The 21,860-nt window shown below is 39.7% G+C and overlaps 1 protein-coding gene across 1 annotated transcript in view; it reads right to left on the reverse strand.

Moving 5' to 3' along the window:
- Positions 1 to 21,860, reverse strand: part of PDE8B (phosphodiesterase 8B) — a 46,912-nt gene that overhangs the window by 21,258 nt on the left and 3,794 nt on the right. Inside the window, exons 2-9 of the mRNA XM_074813165.1 lie at positions 20,671 to 20,861; positions 19,340 to 19,399; positions 17,317 to 17,374; positions 12,244 to 12,332; positions 5,187 to 5,265; positions 4,507 to 4,647; positions 1,842 to 1,930; positions 1,125 to 1,185 (exon numbers count right to left, since the gene is read on the reverse strand). Coding sequence (XP_074669266.1) covers positions 1,125 to 1,185; positions 1,842 to 1,930; positions 4,507 to 4,647; positions 5,187 to 5,265; positions 12,244 to 12,332; positions 17,317 to 17,374; positions 19,340 to 19,399; positions 20,671 to 20,861 — 768 coding nt within the window. The remainder of the gene's footprint in view (positions 1 to 1,124; positions 1,186 to 1,841; positions 1,931 to 4,506; positions 4,648 to 5,186; positions 5,266 to 12,243; positions 12,333 to 17,316; positions 17,375 to 19,339; positions 19,400 to 20,670; positions 20,862 to 21,860) is intronic.

Consider the following 21,860-nt stretch of genomic DNA (forward strand, 5'->3'; position numbering starts at 1 on the left):
AAGAATTGGCTTGAAGAGAAACCTAGTATTTTTTTAGGGCAGAGAAAAGTTCTACTGCTGCAACTATTCAGGCATGGATTTCAGGAAGACTGCTGTGTCCAAATGTTGATCAGGATTGATACCATCACATTAGTATTGCTACAAAAGTAACTCTAAGAGGTCTCATGGATATAATATAGATATTCCTATACGTCACCATCACTGCTCTAAAATGAAAAAAACAGAATTCCTATACGTCACCATCACTGCTCTAAAATGACAAAAAACAAATACATACCCAAAACCCCCAAATTCGAAGACCCGTCCCCTAAAGAACATGGAAACATATGTTTCCCAAGCACGCTCAGTCTAAAATGTTGCCGGCTACTTCCCATGATCCCCACTTTCTATCTCACCCCTGCAGACCACAGACTAAAGATAGATTTCGTTCCTTTGCTCACAAAAGTCCAAACTTCTTTACTCTACAGGCCATGTACTAGAGTATTTTTGAGACAAAGCATGTGATATGTTCATTTGTTTCAGACACTTTCAGAGGGAGTGAACCATGAGCATACGACAAACAACTCCCCATGCCACCTGCTTTGTTGCAGGACCTGCATGCATGGATATATGCCTGGACTGCAGAGACAGCTGCTACTGCTGGATTACCTGGGTTATGACTTGGATTACAACTCTCCACAAAACATGTTCTGATGAGCATGCAATGTGTTAGGTCCAGCATGAAGGCTACACTTTATTTGGGAACGACACATTGGCAAACCTTGTGACAGCTGACCATAGGCCATTATTAGACATAAATACACCAGATCAGACTGGCAAGAGCAGCTCTAGAAAAAAGCCCCTGAACTCCCTTTGGACTATGGTCTATGTTGCTCCACAGTACCACGGACTCAACTGTCATATGCATGCTCCAGAGATTTAAAGCCTTTCTTTGTCTATTCAGCAGTCCTGCAAAATTACAATAGCCCATGCAAGTGCTGAAGTTTTCTTGCTTGCTCCAACAATCAATGAGAATCTCGTTGACAATACAGATTGCATCCTCTTGGAAAAATATCAAATTCTAAACCAAAAAATATCAGTTTACTAAAAGCAATGAAAATGATGACATGAAAGAAATATGATACCTGTTTGTTGTTTTCATTGGTACAATGCAGCCTTTTGATGGACACAAAGTGTCTTATTTTCCTAGCAACAGGAATAATCACTTGTTACCATATCAAATAGTAAAGAGAGAAGTGATACGTTGCAATTTTCTAAAGCAGAGGTCTCAACACCCTCATAAAACAAGATACCAAACCCAACACCAAACAGATGACTGGGTGACAAGTGCTCCTTTGGTGTCACAGTTGTGTTTTTGTCCCAGGACACCTGATCCTTTTCCTCCTGCAGGAGTTCACCTGCACATCTGGGAGCAGGATTTGGCAATGTGCCCATACTACACTGCAGGTGCACACACATACAAGCACACACACAAATAAGAGGATCACCCAGCTGCTGATCCTTCCAGCTGACTGGTGACTAACATTTTGGTTAGTGTAGAATAATTTCATAAAGAAATGCATGGTAGGATGAACCTAAACATCAGCTTGCTAGTAACACTATTAATTATTATGACTGTACAATTCTTTTAGCCAGCATATGATGACACCAAAATGGACAAACATCATCAAAGAACATGACCTCTCAACTTTGCTTATTCTTTCTACATTGCTTGAAGTCAGCAGTTATATCATCACCCTGCTACTAAATACATGGAGGTTCACATCAAACTTACAGATGGGGAAAACAGAGAGAAGGACCTAAAAACCAGAAAACAATCATGTTCTGGACAAGTTAGTTACCCTCCTTGACCAGTCACAGGTGTAATCTTCACATGCTGCTGGATACTGTCTCCTGATTTTCTTCTTGCATAGTAAACTCCTTGCCACTCCTAAGCCAACACACACAACAGAGACAGAATTTAAGAATACATAGCTTTCAATCAAATATTCACTTATTATTACATAGTCCTTACATAGTAAAAAATTACATATTATTTAATGTTTGCATTTTTAAAAATAGTGCAAAATTTATTAATATAAAGTAGCACATTTAACAGGCATTAGCTAATGTAAGAACAGTGTAAATGTTTCTCTTGTGAGAGAGTACACAGAAGAACTGTAGGAACCATCCTCTTTGAGGGGTTACAAACATTCTTGCTAGGTACCACCTGTGGAGAATTACCAGGCTTGTTGGTGTAGGAATGCAGAAAGAATGCAGTGTGCTTGTCTTGTACTGATAAGCACCCAACCTGACCAAGGATGGGAGTTGAGCAACTTGTTCTCTGATCAAGGACAGGACTGGTGTGAGGGTTTGCAGTCTATCACTCCAAAGCCCAGTAATTAGCAACTGAGTGATATCTGGGGTGAAGCAGAGGCCTCAATGCCCAACGTTGCTTCAGCAAAGCCAGCAGAACAGTTGTGCCTCTGCACTGACCACCTCTTACTCCTTTCTTCTGGTCAGCAATGCGACAAACCTTGTTAAGAGCCAATCCGCACACAATAAATGAGTTGGCCCCACCTTGCCAAGAGTATAAATCTGGTATTTAGAAACCTCCATTTTGAGGACAAGAACTCCAACTATTGGATGGGTCGATGGGCCTGAACCTCTCCCCTCCCCAGGCAGGGATGACTGGTAAGATTTGAGCCTCTGACTACATCTGATATTACCCAGGAAAATTTTCTTAACAAAAGCACTGAACTATTAACTCAAACTCGATTCTTGTAGTAAGTGTATTTATCAATGGCAATTCTGAATCTGTTGTATCTGTCACCTTAATAAATCACATATTTTTTCAACTTTGTGAAACTGTCTCAGAGAAAGTCCTTGAGAGGGCTCTGAAACAGGCAAACATTGACTCTGATAAGTGGCTACACGCATAATCCATTAGACCAAGTATGGGACTAAGACTGGACCTAGCCACACCCAGGCTTCTCTCTGATGAGTTTAGAAAGCAAGGGGGTCCTTTCTGAACCTCAACAGGAGAGCCTCCCTCAGCCACATACTCTTAACGCAACACCACCATAAGCAGTGGTGGCTGCAACACATCCAAAGAATATCTCCCTTGGGAGCAGCAGAATCAAACTCTGTGTTGAGCACCATTCAGATTTGAAGTTGTCAGTCATCAAGTGATATGTATGATAAATTTCAGAAGCCCTTCACCTAAGGATGCCCTTCAACTAACCTCAGGTAACAAATAGCCTATTCTCACTCCATGACTGTTTTCCCATGACCATGGATATCCAAGGCACTCTGGACACCAAGACACCAACCATGAAGAAACAATTTCTTCATGGCATCTTTTATCCTGCTCTGCCATGCAAATGCCCATTTTCTGACTGGCCACTAATCTTCCCTCCATTCCCACTGCTACAGGAAAGCATCAAGAGGACTGCAGGCTAATCAAGAGCCATATATGCACCCTCATTAAGCAGTCCACTGATGCAGAGATAAAAAAATATCCTCTGGTATGGATTGGAGAATAAAGGAAGATAAAGCAGAAGGCTTCTCTCTCCTTACCACCTCAAAGAAGAGGGATTTTAAGGAGGGAACTAGTCAGCAGCAGAATAGGATGAAGTTGGAAAATGAGTGGAAGATACCTTCTCCATCACAAAGATGGGCAGATGCAGAAGACACACAGGGCCTTTGAGCAGGCAGTGCTAGCAACTGGGCAGCCTATATAAATAAGGAGGAGCAAAGCAAGAGTGACCTGCAAGTAATGCTAATTAACCAAGGTGAACCTGCAGACAATTCCAGACAGTGATCACCAAAGCTCAGATCATTGCTGGAAGAGGCTCAAGAGCTCCACAAAGTTCATGAAGCAAAAGGAGAGAGGGAAGGGTGAGAGGTACTTCTGCAACCCATGGGAGATGGGATAAGAGACTGCTATATGTATTAGGGGAACGTATGGCCAGGAACATGTGGCGCTTTTGTGTTCCATCACCACCATGACAGGAGTTCACAGTGCACTGCAGATATTCTAACTAGTCAAAAAACCAAACCCCACTGGGTGCTGATATATTTTGGTCACAACTGATTATGCCACATGGTGCTTAAAGCATGTAGTCAATGAGGGCTCTGCAGTTATAACAGAACAGTTTTAAACCTTTTGGTTGGATGATGTAGCAACCCGAGAGACTGACTGGGGGACAAATTGTTGTATTCCAACTAATAAAGGCTCCATGGGCTCTAAGCAAAACAGAAACACAGAAAACGTTCTTATATTGATTTTAAGCCAATAAATTGGTAGAGGCGTTCAGTCAGATCCTAAAAGCAAAGATAAAGGAATCTGTAGTCTCTTGTCTGAGGCATTGGCTATAGTGCTCCTAAGACATCTGAGGAGCAGAATTCTGGTCTTACATGTGCACTCATGAAAACCACATCTTCTGTTTTTAAACCTAGAGCATTAAAAATAAAGCAGAATAGAAATCTAAATCAATTTTGCATGAGTTTATTTTATTTGCTTACCTTTCCTTTTTTAATAAATGTGTTGATAGTGTCTAGAAGATCTGCACAGTTTTTATCACTTTTTGGTAGTTCAGTAAGTTCCTTGCCAATAAGCTCTCCCTTTTGATACCCCATCATCCGTTCAAAGGCTGGATTAACATACTGCCAAAACAGAAGTACTTTAGGATAAGATGAAAAAGAACATACTTAAAGGATAATTACTCAGATATAACTATGAAAGTGTTAAAATTTATACATCTAAAGCCATAAGCACACAGCCCTACAGTTCAGTGTTTTTCATATAAAACTATTATGTAATGTTGAAACATTTTGTTCAAGTAGGGAGTGGAACACAGAAGGTGATATGTAAGCAGTTATCAGAAAGCAAAGAAACAGAACAGAACTCTTTACTGTTCAGGTTATCTAGTTCTGCTACAGATTTCATACTGGTTTTACCATAATCAACATTACCATCTAAATCATAAACATTATAAGCAACATTATCATCTAAATAAAGTTACTGAAGGAAAAGTCTTAAAAATTCAGCGGGCGTCAATGTGCAGCATCCAGAAATAAGGCAGCTTATTGCACATAGGCAACAAAACTAAAATACTGAAACAGAACAGAAACTACTGAGCAAAGATCTCTTCAGGGTTCCTCACTCCAAGTTCTACAAAATAGTTAAGTTTTTTTCCCCCTACCTGAATGACATGATCTTCACTGGTTATTTCTATAGCTTCCTGACAATGGTCTAATGCTGTAAACACTGCATCACAAGCCCTGAAATTAACAAATGACTCACATTAGTTTAATTGTTAGAACGTCTTGCTCACTATAAATACATTATTATATTGTACTTATTGGTGAATCACAAAGTAGCACATTATTTGGACCAAACCATGTCACTATCTCCATTATGATTTTTCTTCAGGAAATTCAGCTTCAGACACCCCTGTTGTTAACATGTTTTTACTGCAGATCACATAGTAAAATTGCTCATGGGCACTGCAGCACCTTAACAGTATATTTCTTTCCCCAAACATGCTCTAGCAGAAACTAACAATTAGCAGTCAGAATAACAAATGGCTTTTACATCACAGAATCACACAGAATCATTCAGGTTGGAAAAGACCCTTGGGATCATTGAGTCCAATCATATCCCCCAGCATCTCATCTAAATGACCCTTACACACATCCAGGGATGGTGACTCCACCACCTCCCTGGGCAGCCTATTCCACTGTCTGACCACTCTTTCTGGGAAAATTTTTTTCCTAATGTCCAGTCTGAACCTCCCCTGTTGCAGTTTAAAGCCATTGCCCCTTGTTCTGTCACTAATCACCTGTGAGAAGAGACCAGCACCAACCTCTCTACAATGTCCTTTCAGGTAGTTGTAGAGAGTGATGAGGTCTCCCCTCAGCCTTCTCTTCCTCAAACTAAACAGTCCCAGCTCCTTCAATCGCTCCTCACAGGATTTGTTCTCCAGGCCCTTCACCAGCTTTGCTGCCCTCCTCTGCACTCGCTCCAGCACCTTGATATCTCTCTTGTATTGAGGTGCCCAAAACTGGACACAATACTCCAGGTGTGTCCTCACCAGTGCAGAGTACAGGGGGACTATCACCTCCCTACTTCTGCTGGTCACTATTTCTAATACAAGCCAGGATGCCGTTGGCTTTCTTGGCCACCTGGGCACACTGCTGGCTCATGTTCAGCTGCTTGTCAATTAGAACCCCCAGATCCTTCTCTTCCAGACAGCTCTCCAGCCACACCTCCCCAAGCCTGTAGCGATGCAGGGGGTTGTTGTGGCCCAAGTGCAGGACCTGGCATTTGGCCTTGTTGAAGCTCATCCCGTTGACGTTGGCCCACCAATCCAATCTATCCAAGTCCCTCTGTAGAGCCTCCCTATCCTCATGCAGATCGACACTCCTGCTTAACTTGGTGTCATCTGCAAACTTACTGATGATACACTCTATGTCCTTATCAAGATCATCAATAAAGATGTTGAACAGAAATGGTCCCAACACCGAGCCCTGAGGAACACCACTTGTGACCGGCCGCCAGCTGGATTTAGCTCCATTGACCACCACTCTCTGGGACCGTGCATCCAGCCAGTGCTTGGCCCAGCAGACCGTTCGCTCATCCAGGCCATGGGCAGCTAGTTTTTCTATGAGAATCCTATGAGGAACTGTGTCGAATGCTTTTTGAAAACCCAGGTAGACAATATCCACAGCTTTTCCCTCATCCGATAGTCAGGTCATCTTGTCATAGAAGGAGATCAGGTTTGTCAGGCAGGACCTGCCTTTCATAAACCCATGCTGACTAGGCCTGATCCCCTGGTTGTCCACTATATGACTTTTAATGGCACTCAAGATGACCTGCTCCATGACCTTCCCTGGCACCGAGGTCAGACTGACAGGTCTATAGTTGCCCGGATCCTCCTTTCTGCCTCTCTTGTAGATGGGTGTTACATTTGCCACCCTCCAGTCCAATGGGACCTCCCCAGTTAGCCATGACTTCAGGCAAATCATGGAAAGCAGCTTGGTGAGCACATCTGCCAACTCTTTCAGCACCCTTGGGTGTAACCCAACCGGTCCCACAGACTTGTGTGCATCCAAGTGGAGTAGCAGGTCTCTGACCACTTCCTCTTTAATTGTGCTGACCTCATTCTGCTTCCCCTCCCCATCTCCCAGCTCATGAGGCTGGGTGTCCAGGGAACAGCCAGTTCCACTGCTAAAGACTGAGGCAAAGTAGGCATTGAGCACCTCATCCTTTTCCTCATCCTTTGTTACCATGTTTCCCTCTGCATCCAATAAAGGAGGGAGATTTTCTCTAATCCTCCTTTTGCTGTTAATGAATTTATAGAAACATTTTTTATCATCCTTAGCAGCTGTAGTGAAGTTGAGCTCTAGCTGCGCTTTGGCTCTCCTAATGTTCTCCATGCATAGCTTCACTACAACTTTATAGTCTTCATCAGAGACATGGCCTGTCTTCCAAAGGTCATAGATTCTCCTTTTGTTCTTGAGATCCAGCCAAAGGTCCCTGTTTAGCCAGGCCGGTCTCCTTCCCCACCTGCTTGTGTTTGGGCACGCGGGAACAGCCTGCTCCTGTGCCTTTAAGACTTCTCTCTTGAAGTATGTCCAGCCTTCCTGGACTCCCATTTCCTTCAGGGCAGCCTCCCAAGGGATTTTGTCAATCAGTCTTTTGAACAGGTCATAGTTTGCCCTCCGGAAGTCTAAGGCGTCAGTTTTACTAACCCCTCTCTTCGTTTCTCCAAGGGTTGAAAACTCAATCATCTCACAGTCACTGCAACCTAGACAGCCTCCAACCTTTACTTCCCCCACAAGCTCTTCCCTGTTCACAAGAAGCAGGTCCAGGAGGGCACCTTCCCTGGTCGGCTCACTCACCAGCTGTATGAGGAAGTTATCCTCCACACATTCCAGGAATCTCCTGGATTGTTCCCTCTCTGCTGTGCTGTGATCCCAGCAGATACCTGGGAGGTTAAAGTCCCCCACAAGAACAATGGCAAGTGACCGTGAGATTTCTCCCAACTGTTTATAGAAAGCTTCATCCACCTCACTGCTTTGGTTGGGAGGTCTATAGCAGACTCCCACAGCAAGATCTGCTTTATTGGCCCTTAACCTAATTCAAACACTCTCAACCCCGTTATCACTATACTTGATTTCTGAGCTCTCATAGCATTCTCTAACATACAGGGCCACTCTACCGCCTCTCCTTCCCTGTCTATCCCTCCTGAAGAGCTTGTAGGCATCGATTGCAGCACTCCAGTCGTGTGAGGCATCCCACCACGTTTCTGTGATAGCTACTATGTCATAGTTCTCGTACTGCATCATGGCTTCAAGCTCCCCCTGTTTGTTGCTCATACTGCCTGCATTGGTATAGATGCACTTGAGATGAGCTAATGAATCCAACACCTTTTTGTGAGTGTGGGCATTTCCTACCAGACCCTTCTCAGGTGCTTCCATGATTTCTAAACATCTTTCCCTTCTCTCAAATGAAATGGCAGAGGGAGAGCCCTCACTAGTCCACCATCCCTCAAGCCTTGGTATGCTTCCCTTGAGCTTATTCCTAACAGGCCCAGTTATCTCCCCCTTCACCCTCATATCTAGTTTAAAGCCCTGTCAATAAGCCCTGCTAACTCCTGCCCCAGAATCCTTTTCCACCTCTGGGACAGCTGCATCCCACCTGTCTCAGAATAGAAAGTTTTGTGAACATTAAAGACAGGGAACACAAAAACCACCACAGCAGATACAGATGAAGTTTTCAGATAGATTGGTACTGTCAAAGAAGTTGTAATACAACATAATTAAAGGAAGAAATTTAAGCCATCTCAAAGTCCTAGTCAGAAAAATATCAATTTTCCTGCTTCCAAGTAATAATTCAGTGGTTTGAATTCCATACATCCTGATCTTTATTAAGGAACAAAATGATCTCTGTTTCCCATTTTTTTCATGGCTATCCTTGAACCAATGCAGGAAAACAAAAGCCTGACCTTCTCGCTACAAAATCTAAATTGCTTAAATTGTAATTTACATAGGATAGGATTAACACTAATATAGACTGCTAATACCAGAAAAACCCACAAAGTTATATATATATATACACAGAAAGTGCCTACTAAAAGAAACAACCCAGGCATACTTGCTTTGATAGATGTCACTACTTCATCCTTGATATGGACTAAGCACAAGCTCATTATCTTCTACTTACCTCTCGTTGCAAGGAGCATAAATGCACCATACATAAACTTATTTCTGTATACGGTTGTTACCTAAAAGGAACATCTTGCTCATAGACTGCATAGTGAGGTATGAATTAATACTGATGACTAGAGAATTAAGAAATACAGGACACTGCTAGTTCTGCTCATCATGGAAGTAACTCAAAAACAAATAGGATACACAAAGAAATATACACAGAACCATAGACAAGCAGCCTCACAGATGAAGATTTGTAGCAAATAGTGTTGTATACAGAAGATGACAGCAGTGCTACAGCTCATACAATAAAAGGAGCTCCCAATGTGACTTTACAAGTGATTTTCTAGCAGTCCAAGCCGGCTTCAAAGTGTGATTCTGTGCTGTGTGAAACAACTGATTTATCTCAGTGATAGATGCCCGTCTGTACACCAGCTGCTAACACATGTCATTACGTAAACTTCATGCAAGAAAACACACAGTTATGTTTGCACTATTCAAACCTTAGTATTTTTGTTTGATCTGGCAACAAGACAGCAAAATTACAAGTTTAAATGGCCCATATCCTCTCTGACTGATACACACCTCCCACAGATGTCCAATCAAGCTTCAAACCAGAAGAAGCTACATGGAAAAGCAGAGTCCCTGCTTGGAATGGAAAGACACTTCTTACTACTTACATGAACTCATATACTGCTTTCTTGGGCTGGTCCTACCTTTTCACCATGCTTTTGTTGTATCTGAACACCTGAAATATCCTTTTTAATTCCATCGGGTTTAATTCCATCGACTAACTTTCTGAAAATATTCTCTCTTCCCTTTCACTTTTACACAGCTGTATAGAAGACCTACTGAGACAGCAAACAGATCAGAGACCCAGTGGGATTGACACAGAGTGCAAAACTTTTTTTCCCACTTAATTAAACCACATGGATGAAAACAAATTATAACCAAATAGCATTACCAAACACGAGTTCTGCTTAGTTTTTAATGGCAAATTCATTTAGAGCACCTGCCTAGTCAGGCAGAGGTAGGAAGAAATTCTCTGTTGCAAGACATCAGCTTCCCAAAGTTACAAATGCACCTTTTCAGAAAGTTTATCTTTTAAAAAGCTACTTTGTGCCCCCAGATGTTAGTACAAGTGTTGCTTATAAGCATTACTTGTACGTGTTACACCACCAAGAGTATTTACCTATTTAGCTACCCTGTGCCTGCAACTATTAAAATCTTTAAACTCCCTAACTATTCTGGGACTGCATCTGGCAGTAGCAGTAGCAAACCCAAAAACACCAGGTTTCTTTTCACCATATTTTGCAATGCTGCCAAAGATTCCCAGTCCAGTCATGTTCAGAGGTGATGTAAATATATATACACACACATAAATATATATAATGTGTATTATCAATATACAAAACACATGATAATGCAGAGTACATTTTATATAATGTTGTTACTTACATAATTAAAAGGAAGTAGGCTCACATGTAGGCTTTTATGTAACTATATTCAAGAGATGAAAAGTAAGCAGAATTACAAGTGGGTGGTATAGTCCTGTTTCCATAAACAATATGGATAAAAGAACTGTCAGTAGATGAAATGCTGCTGGGGACTGACATTGTTTTCTTTCAATTTTAATGAATTTTAAGATTTTTTTGGTGATCACTATAAATAAACTTGCAGAAAAATATGGTAGCCGGTATGAATCATGCTCCCTGTGTTGGAGTTTTAATTATCTGCACTCATAATTGATACTACTCATGTAAAGATGCTCAAACTGTATTTGCATCTTCTTCTTGAAATAAAACATAAACTACAAGCATTGTGTGTATGAATGACAGCTTAATCTTTATAAATAAAACTGATGTTTCTGATCTATGCTGACTTAATTCAGAAGTCACTCATTTCATGTTGCATTTACAACTGAACAACAAACCAAGCCAGGACCACCATAACACCTAATTAACTTCACAGATTTTACAGCTGGTTTATTTTTCTGCCCAGTTTTGGAATACACTTAGTAAAAGCTGTGAGCCCAAATTCAATTTTTTCCCTGAAAATTTTACTGTAATTGCATTCGGCATGCACCAACATGTAGTCACTTGAACACGAAGTCATTTTGGGACCAGTTGGCAAAGAAAATCTTAGAAAAATGTACTTCTTAAATAGAGACACCTGAAACCTGCAGAGTGATAGCATTTTCTGTAGATGGAGCTGGAATTAATTTATGACACCCAGGGAACTACACCTTCTCTGCATGGCACTCAACTTCAAGGGCTTTTTTTTCCATATAGTTGAACTGCAAACATATTTACATGCATGTATAAGCACCTGTATTAAATATAAAAATATTCACATTAAAGAAAAAGTAGTAAGAGAATGAAAGTAATTAATTTCTCACTAAGATAAAAGACTGTGCTTCTGGTCTGCACAGTCTTGCCCAAGCAAGAAAATAAAAACTCAGGGTATGAGAAGATGGATCAAGATTGCATTCAGCTCAAGCTATCAGATAGGAAATCTCACACACAGGAGATCAAGAATGACTTCATGAAGTTTTACAGTCATATAAATTTGCAGCCCATAAACCTTACACACAAGACTGCATTTTTAAAATGCTACCCTTGCAAATAAACAAGCCAAAGTCTTTGTTCTGCAATATTTCCGCTAAAGGATCTTGCCCTGACTGTAATGCTGGAAGTAATGGCTGCTAGAACATTGCCAAATTCAGTATGGGTACCTCAGGACACATGGGACACAAGCAAGCATCAGAATAAAGGACATGTACTGAATTTTGCACTAAGGAAACTGTCACTTAAACCACCAGTGAATGAAACATACACAGACCAAGCTTTCTTAGGGTACCAGTTACTAAGGTACTTAAATATGTTCTTTACAAAATAACAGAAGGAAGAAATAAGGGCATAGTATATTAGTTAACAGACAGATGCAAAGCACATATATGCATAGCTGGGAAGAAGCAGAAAGTAACCTGATACAATTACGTAGACCAAGCGGTTGATGTTTGCAGTTTCTTACACTTCTACATACCGTAATTTGAACTGAGATCGCACTTCCCCATGTTCTATTTGAACCAGTTCATTGTAACAAGCAGTTATGCTGCTATTCTCCATGAATTGCTGGAAGACAAATCAAGAGTGCATGAAATAGATTGGAATAGTTTTAAACTGTTACTTCTCTTCCTACATCTAAAACTCTAACCTTACAAAGAAAGCTGGCACAAGACCAGCAAAGGGCCATGAAGGTGATTAAGCATCTCTCCTGTGAGGAAAGCCTGAGAGAGCTGGGACTGCTCAGTCTGGAGAAGAGATGGCTCAAGGGGGGACCTCATCAAGGTATAGAAATATCTGAAGAGAGAGTGTAAGAAGACAGAGCCAGCCTTTTTCCAGTGGTGCCCAGTGACAGGACCAGAGGCAATGGGCACAAATGGAAACACAGGATGTTCCCTCTGAACATTGGGAAAAACTTTTTTTACTGTGAGGGTGACTGAGCACTGGCACAGGTTGCCCAGGGAGGTTGCGGACTCTCCATCCTTGGAGATCTTCAGAAGTTGTGTGGGCATGGTCCTGGGCAACCTGCTTTAGGTGGCCCTGCTTGAGCAGGGAGATTGGGCAAGATGACCTTCAGAGGTCCCTTCCAACCTCAACCATCCTGTGATTCGGTGGAAATAAAAAGCTTTAGTTGTACCTTTTGTGTCCAGTAATCATATTTTCCCAAGGAATGATTTTCTAGTTCTTAAGACAACATGGCTATCTAAATACAAAGCAAGTATAAATTTATGCTAAAACCTCAACCGTGAATTTTCCCATTTGATTTTGGCAACCCAGTTAGAAACAGGTAATCTAGAAAAACCCAAACACAGTCTCACACAAAACCAGTATACCCTTGATGTTTCATTTTAAACATCTGCCCTTAATTCAGAATGGAAATGGAATACCTTAGAGACATAAAACATACATGCTAGAAAAAGAAAAAAAATAATTACATTTGGCATTTCATTTGTTTTCAAGCAAATATTGCAGCTGAACCTCTGATGGTAACTTTGCTCCATTAGTAATCTCACTAAGCTGTCACTGTGAATTCAGAAGCGCAGAAAAGTATATAAAGTAAGGAGCGTGCTGAAAACAGTTAACAATCTTTTATATACTTCAGACAGGAGAGAATGTCCTCTCTTTGTTAGGGAAAGGTAGTAGTCTGAAAGGTCTTGTGCTTCGTCCTGCTGAAATCAGAAAAATTATGTTGATACAAAAGAATTAGATTCTCTGACCTCAGTTAAAGTTTACTGCTCATTAGTAAACTTATGCTATGAAGAGCTAAATCACTTCTTTACAAATTCAGGCACCAACTCCAGTTTTCACAGAAAATACCCTCTGTTGTCACTAGTTTTCACAGCACAGCAAGTCAAGAGGCAGCACTCAAACCTCCGAGGAACAAACAGCTTTTAAGAAATCAATGCTTCTCCCCTCTATGAAAAATTGTGTTTTGGGGACCAATGGCTTAATCTCAAGTTGCCAGAAAAATGTGAAAAAGTAAAATTAAAAGTAACTGTTGACATGGGTCTGCTTCACTTCTTAACATTAAGATCTTAAAATATTTCTGTAATTCTCACTTCACACACTAAATGAACACATGGGAAACCAACAGGCACAATATCAAGTTGTCAAAAACAAAGGTGTTTTTGCATAACAAACTGCCTACAAGCAAACTTGTCTTCTACAGCACTGTAAGATTTAGATTTTCAGTTTCAGGGTGTTCTTTTAAATATTGAAATATGCTTGTGCTAAATTTAAAACAATATAAAAACATTTATCAATAATATATAATTTAACAATGATGGCAACCTATTTTACAAACTAAACTTACTAGAACATACTAAAGGTCTTTATAAACTGAATTTTAAAGTGGTGCTATTTACTGACAAAATTTAACCACTGCTGTTTACCAACAAAAATCAATCACTATCTCAGCACAAACCTTTGGCTAAGAACCAAGAATTGCAGCTTGTTGAAGTGCTAAATCTGCTCTTAACTGTTGTATAGTCTTCTGCAGATGCAAAGAATCTCTTTATTTAAGTTTATAGTACTAATGCCATTCATCACTGGCTCATTCAAAGCTGAGAAATCAATTGAGGTCAGAAAAAGGAAATGTTTCCTGCTTTTTTTGAATCTGTGCATCTAAATGCACAAGATGATGAAGATCTATTAAATATCAAATATTAGAAAGCAGACATCAATACTTTCTCTTAAAAAAGTTTAGTATTTATGCAGTACATTTTGATTTAACTAACATATACTCTTAAACTACATTTTACTTCATTATAATTGGATTCCACTGTCATCCTATACAGAACTTGACACAAGCCGCAAGAGTAATCAGCTAGAAGGAATGCATCATTCTTCTTGCTCAGCAAGTAGTGCTAGGTTTAACATTAAAGATTTATTTTGCTGAAAACCAGAAAGTTTTAATAGTAACTGATCAATGAGAATCAACATTTGTTTAAGAAAAGAAGTTCAAAATACAAGATAAGATTGTAATTGAGTAACAGCAAATATTAAGGTCCCCTTTTTGCTAATATAAATCATAGTTAAAAATCAGTCAGTAAGCCAAATCACTTATTTAAATTAGTCCATCCTAAGTAGGCCATCACTACTAGATTTATGAGGCTGAGAGGAAAAAAAAGTCAGCATAATAAATGTACTGCATTAACAACACCATTAATATACAAACACAAAAGATGTTACTGATATAGGGAAAAAAACCCAGAAGTTATAATAAAATAATATTTTTTGAGAAGGGAGAAGAAAAAACAAATAACTCAGCATAAAGAAAAATACCAAAGGAATTCATAAAATTAACAGAAAAGACTCCCAAAATCTCTCTCATAAGATCTTTTAGTGATCATAGTGATCCAGATCTGGATAGTGATCAGTCATCACTGATTTAATTATAAGAAATCAAAAGTGATTTCTTTAGGACTACTTACAATATATACTATAGGTACACACAGAAAGATATTACTTTATTGTAAGTACACATGAAGGCAACAGAATATTTTAAAGCAGATTAATCAGATATTCACTGCATGAAAAATATTTATGGTTATTTCCAAAAGTATGCCCCCCAAAAGATTAAAGGAGTTCTTCAGAATCTTTAGATTCAAACCTGATGTAAAAAGCCTGGTTTTGTCTACAAAACTCTGTAAAAAGGTGACAGATGATTTAGCTAGAAGCTCAGACTCTTTACTAATCAAGTTGGAGCTGCATTTAGAAGACAGCCACCATCAGACAGAGTGATTGCATTCAGTGTTTTGTCAAGGAAAGAGGAGGAAGACAATGAGAAAAAATAGGACAAATGCTGATAAGATGAATAGTGATAATGCAAAATAAAGCTACCAGAAAGGTTAGACTGTAAAAATAAAAATATGGAAGAGAAACTTATAATTTTAACAGATAAGATTTTCAAAATTAAATTTCATTTTGCTGCTGAGGAAGAGATTCCCTGCAAATACTCCTCTATTTGAAGAAGGGTATTTTTAAATCTTTGTGTGTGTGTGTGGTTTTTTTGTGTTAATGGATTTAGTTCCTACTGATCCCCATCCAAGCAGAAATAATTCCTATGTTCACCCCACTGCAAAAATAGGATCTTTGACATCAGACGTGTTTTAAAGGCTTGAAAATAATTCCAGTAGGGAATTACTATATTATGCAAGCTTTCTGATAAATTCAGGACAGCTAGAGGGAATGGTTAGAGCAGCTGTCAGGTGCAAAAAGATTTTACTTTCCTAGGCAGACAGTGTGCCACTGAGATGTGTCTTAGAGCTGCACAGTGTCTCCTCTGGCTCTACTCAGTACTACACCTACAGTTATAATCTAGCCCACAAAACATACTGCCCTGCATTGTTTTTAAACAAAACACCAGAGTTGAGAAGAAATAAAGACTTATTTGAAAAAATATTAAATACTTTTTTTCTGAGAGAGAAAACTGCACTAAGAAAGCACTGGCATTCTTGTGCTGACCTTTCTCCTGGCCTCAACTTCTCCAATTTTTGGAGCATCTAAGCCCTTCAGAAATGCTCTTGCCTTTAATGCTTTTGCCCCAACAATACACTTGCAGGAGAGGCAAGATCTATTACTTCTATTTGGAGATGATCTGCAAATGGTGACTCTGGTGCATGTTCTGCTTTGCGAAGAAAGTCAAGCTAAATATGAGTTATCTCAGATACTGAATTCAGTATGAGCATATCAGCATGAGATTCTGCTTGGGTTAGTTCTCTTCCTTCTCTCATTTTCCTTACTACAGTTAATTGTTTAGCTATATATAGTTATTACTCCCCAATTACAGTGTCCACTGATGTGCTTCTATCACTTCAGTGATAGAACATTTCTTATAAATGGCTAACTTTAATATTACAGATGATTCATATTACATTAACATAACATTAATATCTTTCCAAAGCCACTCACACAAAGGTTGGAAGAGGGTAAGCAACTGAACCTTAATTTTAAAGCTGAGAAATCCTGCCTTTCTGCTCTCTCCTACAAAGCTGCTTTGAGAAACAGTACAAAGTTACCTTCCCTTCTGCTACCTGTACAAGAAAGCCTCTAACACTGCCCTGAGAAGAACAGGTGCAAAACAACACAACAAACCTCAAGGAAAAAAAAATTCTTCTTTACATCAGGAGGAGCTGGACTAGGTTAGTAGTTCCTTTAAAGGAGGAATCCCAGCAGTATGAGGCACACAGAGATACCTGGGTGACTAGTTAGCATGCTGCAATATGCAGCACACATTAATCAGGGTCCCCCATCATTGTTTTTTTGATGCAGACATAAACAAAACGCACCCACCACCCACCCAGACCACAAGAAGTTCATCTCATTACTCCTGTTTATTCTGGAAGGATTAGCTAGATCACAGCTTCTCTTATTTCATGTGCTTCTTGGATACACTGTTGAAAAGAAAAGAATACCCAATCAACTACCACTGGTTTCTTATCAATAAATTTTTGATAGAAGCAAATGTATAGTTTTCAATTTGAGGAAGTAGAACTGGCTGTAATTTATGAAGCAATCATGTTACTATATTAAATATGTAATTTACACTTACCCTATCAAAGCCTGCATTAAGAAGGGGAAGAATGGAAGTCTCTTCTTGGTCAGCAGATCTACAAAAAAAATCATAGAATCATAGAATCGTTTAGGCTGGAAAAGACCTTTAAGATCATCGAGTCCAACTGTTAACCTAACAATGCCAAGTCCACCACTAAACCATGTCCCTAAATGCCATGTCTACAAAAGTCTTTTAAATATCTCCAGGAATGGTGACTCAACCACTTCCCTGGGCAGCCTGTTCCAATGCTTGACAACCCTTTCAGTGCAGAAAGTTTTCCTAATATCCAATCTAAACCTGCCCTGGTGCAACTTGAGGCTGTTTCCTCTTGTTCTGTCACTTGTTTCTTCGGAGAGGAGACTGACCCCCACCTCACTACAACCTCCTTTCAGGTAGCTGTAGATGGCGATGAGGTCTCCCCTCAGCCTCCTCTTCTCCAGACTAAACAACCCCAGCTCCCTCAGCCGCTCCCCATCAGACCTGTGCTCCAGACCCTGCACCAGCTTCGTTGGCCTTCTTTGGACATGCTCCAGCACCTCCATGCCTTTCTTGTAGGGAAGGGCCCAAAACTGAACACAGTATTTGAGGTGTGGCCTCACCAGTGCCGAGTACAGGGGTAAGATCACTTCCCTGTCCCTGCTGGACACGCTAGTTCCGATACAAGCCAGGATACTGTTGGCCTTCTTGGCCACCTGGGCACACTGCTGGCTCATGTTCAGCTGGCTGTCAACCAACACCCTCAAGTCCTCTTCTGCTGGCCAGCTTTCCAGCCACTCTTCCCCAAGCCTGTAGAGCTGTGTGGGGTTGCTGTGACTCACACGCAGCACCCAGCGCTCAGCCTTGTTGAACCTCACACAATTGGCCCCAGTCCACTGACCAGCCTGTCCAGATCCCTCTGTAGAGCCCTTCTACCCTCAAGCAGATCAACACTCCCACCCAACTTGGTGTCATCTGCAAACTTACTGAGGGTGCACTCGATCCCCTCATCCAGATCATTGATAAAGATATTAAACAGAACTAGTAAGTTGTATGGTCACACAACATTTAAGAATTAGATGGTATCAAATTTGACGTACTTACCTAAACATAATGAATGCAGTGAGAACACTCTTGCATAAAATACATACTCAAAATCATACTATTACAGAAGTTGATGCTATAGTCTTCTTTTGTAGGTGTTTGCAGCTATTACTAAAACCTGATAGTTATTGCTACAGCAGATCTGACAGGTACTTTACAGAAAGTCCTATACTCTTCACAGACGTACAAGGACATTACAAAAAGAAAGCATGAAGAGGATAAAAGACATCCTATGATATCCTATGAGAAAGGATCTAAAAAAGTGTTATTACATAAAAGATGAAGTCTCACTCAGCAGCAAACTTAGTCTATTTTCTGATCTTGGCAGGAGTAGTCCTCCTGCCACTCTATTTCCTAATATTTTAATTGAGCTAAGAAATTAGTAAAATTAGGATGGATTCAGTAGACTGCAGGGGTTTTAACAAAGACAGGAAAGGTCTCTTTTTGAAGGTATTTGATAAAAATCTGTTTAAGTCAGTAAGAATTCTGCCTGAATACATGAGATATGAATTACTGAATAAGGATTTCAGGACAACATTCTGGTGAGTTTAGTGCCCACACAATTGAAATTTACTCCACTACCCAGTTCCCTAATAACCACAGTGTATTATTTGATCTAGTTATTTCCTTTAAAAAGTAATACACAGCTTTCAATTTTTTATTTTAGAAACCACACATAGCCCTGTAATTTTTCATAGTATACAAGCCATTACATTATGATCCTCTGAAGGTGGTAGGGATAGTACTACTCTGTATAAAAGGAAAGTTATCAAATACTTAAATAGGCCACATAACACATCACTAACCCATTTCAGGCAAAATATTATTAAATTTCCTCTGTAAGGCTTGCTAGTAAGATACTTTCTGTTATTAGATAACTATTATATGTAACATTCCTATAGAGTAAAATGAAGATCTTTCACAAAACAGTAATACTTACATGTGTGGAACCACAGCAAGTATTACAGTGTGCTCTGATGGTTTTGTGGCTCGAATAGACCTGAGGAAACAAAAATTTCTCAGTTACACCACATATATTCTCATCATTACTCTGAGTATCTTTATAGAAAATATAAATGAAAACAAGGACTGAAAGACACCATTGAGGCTAGAAAATATCACACTGCCAAAACCTACCTATCCTCACTTAGACAATCCATTTCCCTTTTGCTACCAGATTCCTCAGGTTTTGCTCACTGTAGTGAAGAGGCAAGAGCTTCAAAAGCACTGGGCATGAACAGCAGCTCTTCAAATCCACTCTTATAGCCTAACAAAGGTTTGCCCAGTTTACTTGGCTTATTTGGGGCAGACTGCCCTGAATGCATGGGCCAAGAAAGGTCAGCCTATACAATGCATTTTCAACACCCATTATCTAATTTAAACAAGAATCTCCACCACCTTCTCTTATATTTACCATTGTCCTTCTGGATACTGTAAAATTTTATTTGGAGGTGGGAATTTTTTGGGGGTTATGCACATAAGAAAAGAGAGTAAAGCAAACTATCATTTATGAAATACTGAAAAAACAAAACTTTACCATTTTCTATACTATTGAGAAGTTGAAAAAAAGTATGACCAACTATCAGAATAACCATTCACCTTTTACTCACTAAAGATAACCTTTTCAAACATGTCACGCTGTCCTGAATAAACAGTCTTTACATTTATTTGTTGTGTTGATGGTAGTTCTTCTAAAAGGCCAAGTAGATGAACACTGAAGTTTAAATGCTCCTTGTCATAAACATGGCAAATTACTGCTTATAATGGGCTGAGCAGCACACTATGGCGTATGGTACAAAATGTACACTTTAGCTGAAACAGTCTATTTTAGCAAAGAGCTCCAATACTAACTGCTTGCAACCTTAAAGCTGCCAAGACAGTCATGTGGACTAGAAGAGTGAATTGAAATTTTGTGAAGAGCTGACAGTGCCTGACCCAGTGGCTGCAGCAGTAATCCAGGAAAGAAGCAGGTACAGACAGTAGGGGATAGTTTCACAACACCTCTGGTTTATGCTCTCATAGAAGCCCATGTCCTAAAGAGACAATTCTACAGCTCAGCCTTGCCAAAAGCGTATTTTTCTTATTGTATTCCTCCTACACACATATGTAAACCTCCCAGCCTCAATCCCCAAACTTCCATTTTACTATTATTTTGGGGGTTAATTTTTTGTTTGTTTGTGGTTTTTTTCCCATTTGTTTTTAAAATTAGGAGCTTTGGTTTTGAACAGTATTTTCTGAAGTTCAAGAGAAGCATAAGGTCCTTTAGGTTACCTGCAGATATGTTCTGCATCAAAATATCTGGAGTTCCTGTGATCTATAACAATTATTTCCTGGTGCTTATCAAGAAAACATTCAAGTGCTGACTCTGGAGTCCGGGCAATATTGCACCTGTATCCAGCTCTGTCACAAGCCCACCAGAAACCATCGCTTTGGTTGTCTTCTTTTGCAAAGATCAGCAAAACCTGCAAAACATGCAAAACAGTCTCTGCATGGTGCAAATCTTAATACTTCTGCTATATGAAATACTGCATCTACTTTGAAAGTGGGAAGATTGAACTACAGACTATAAAACAGCTGCCGCAGTAGCACAACTTTCTTAATAGATTCATTATTGATTATAATCAATAGTTAACTATGTAGGACCGATATTTAGGACCAAACCAGCTGTCAGGTGATAAGTCTCTTCTAACTCATGTTCAAATTCAATCAGCAGCCACCCAGAGCAGTCGGGTAGGTGTTCAAACATCACTGCCATTCTCATCAGGCCATCTCAGCTACAAACACTTTTAATTGTAATGAACCATCTGAAATGAAAGTGCCTTAATTATTGTTCTTCAGTTACAAACAATTAACGTAACACAGTTTTACTCATTGTTTCTCCTTTGATGGACAATAAAATGGAATTAAACCATATTATTTCAAAACTGAAAAGAACAAGACAAGCAGGTATGGACAGGGCTAGGTAGGGGAAAAAACCTGATTCAAACATCACAATTTTTACCCAATAAATTGTCCCTAATTATGTAAATATATGAGGTAGCGTCAGCAACTTAAGGAACTTCTCACACAAGATCAGGTGGGATGCGTGCTGAGCCACTGTTCTACAAATCAAATTGATGCTGTAGGAAGTCTGTTTGCTGTCACACAGACTCTAGGCTGAAAACAGCTGTATTTTTGTGCTTCTTGTGTGAAAGAAAGAGTGTCTTTAGGAGAGAAAAAATTCTTCGTCCTTGCCCTATAATACACATATTATCAGCATACAAATCACACAGCTAGGAACAGAAGTCATGTAAACAATCCCCTTCAAAATTTGCACATATTTACATAGCAACTCATCACTAACCATGCCACCCTGTGTGACAGAGGAAGTAGGTTAATTTAGTGCAAATATGCTGAGAAAAAGACCTCAAAAAGACAAAAGTTTATCCACAGCTATTCAAATTGCACAGAAAGGCAGCAGC

This window comes from Strix aluco, chromosome Z (assembly GCF_031877795.1).
Source record: "Strix aluco isolate bStrAlu1 chromosome Z, bStrAlu1.hap1, whole genome shotgun sequence".
In the NCBI taxonomy this organism is placed as follows: domain Eukaryota; kingdom Metazoa; phylum Chordata; class Aves; order Strigiformes; family Strigidae; genus Strix; species Strix aluco.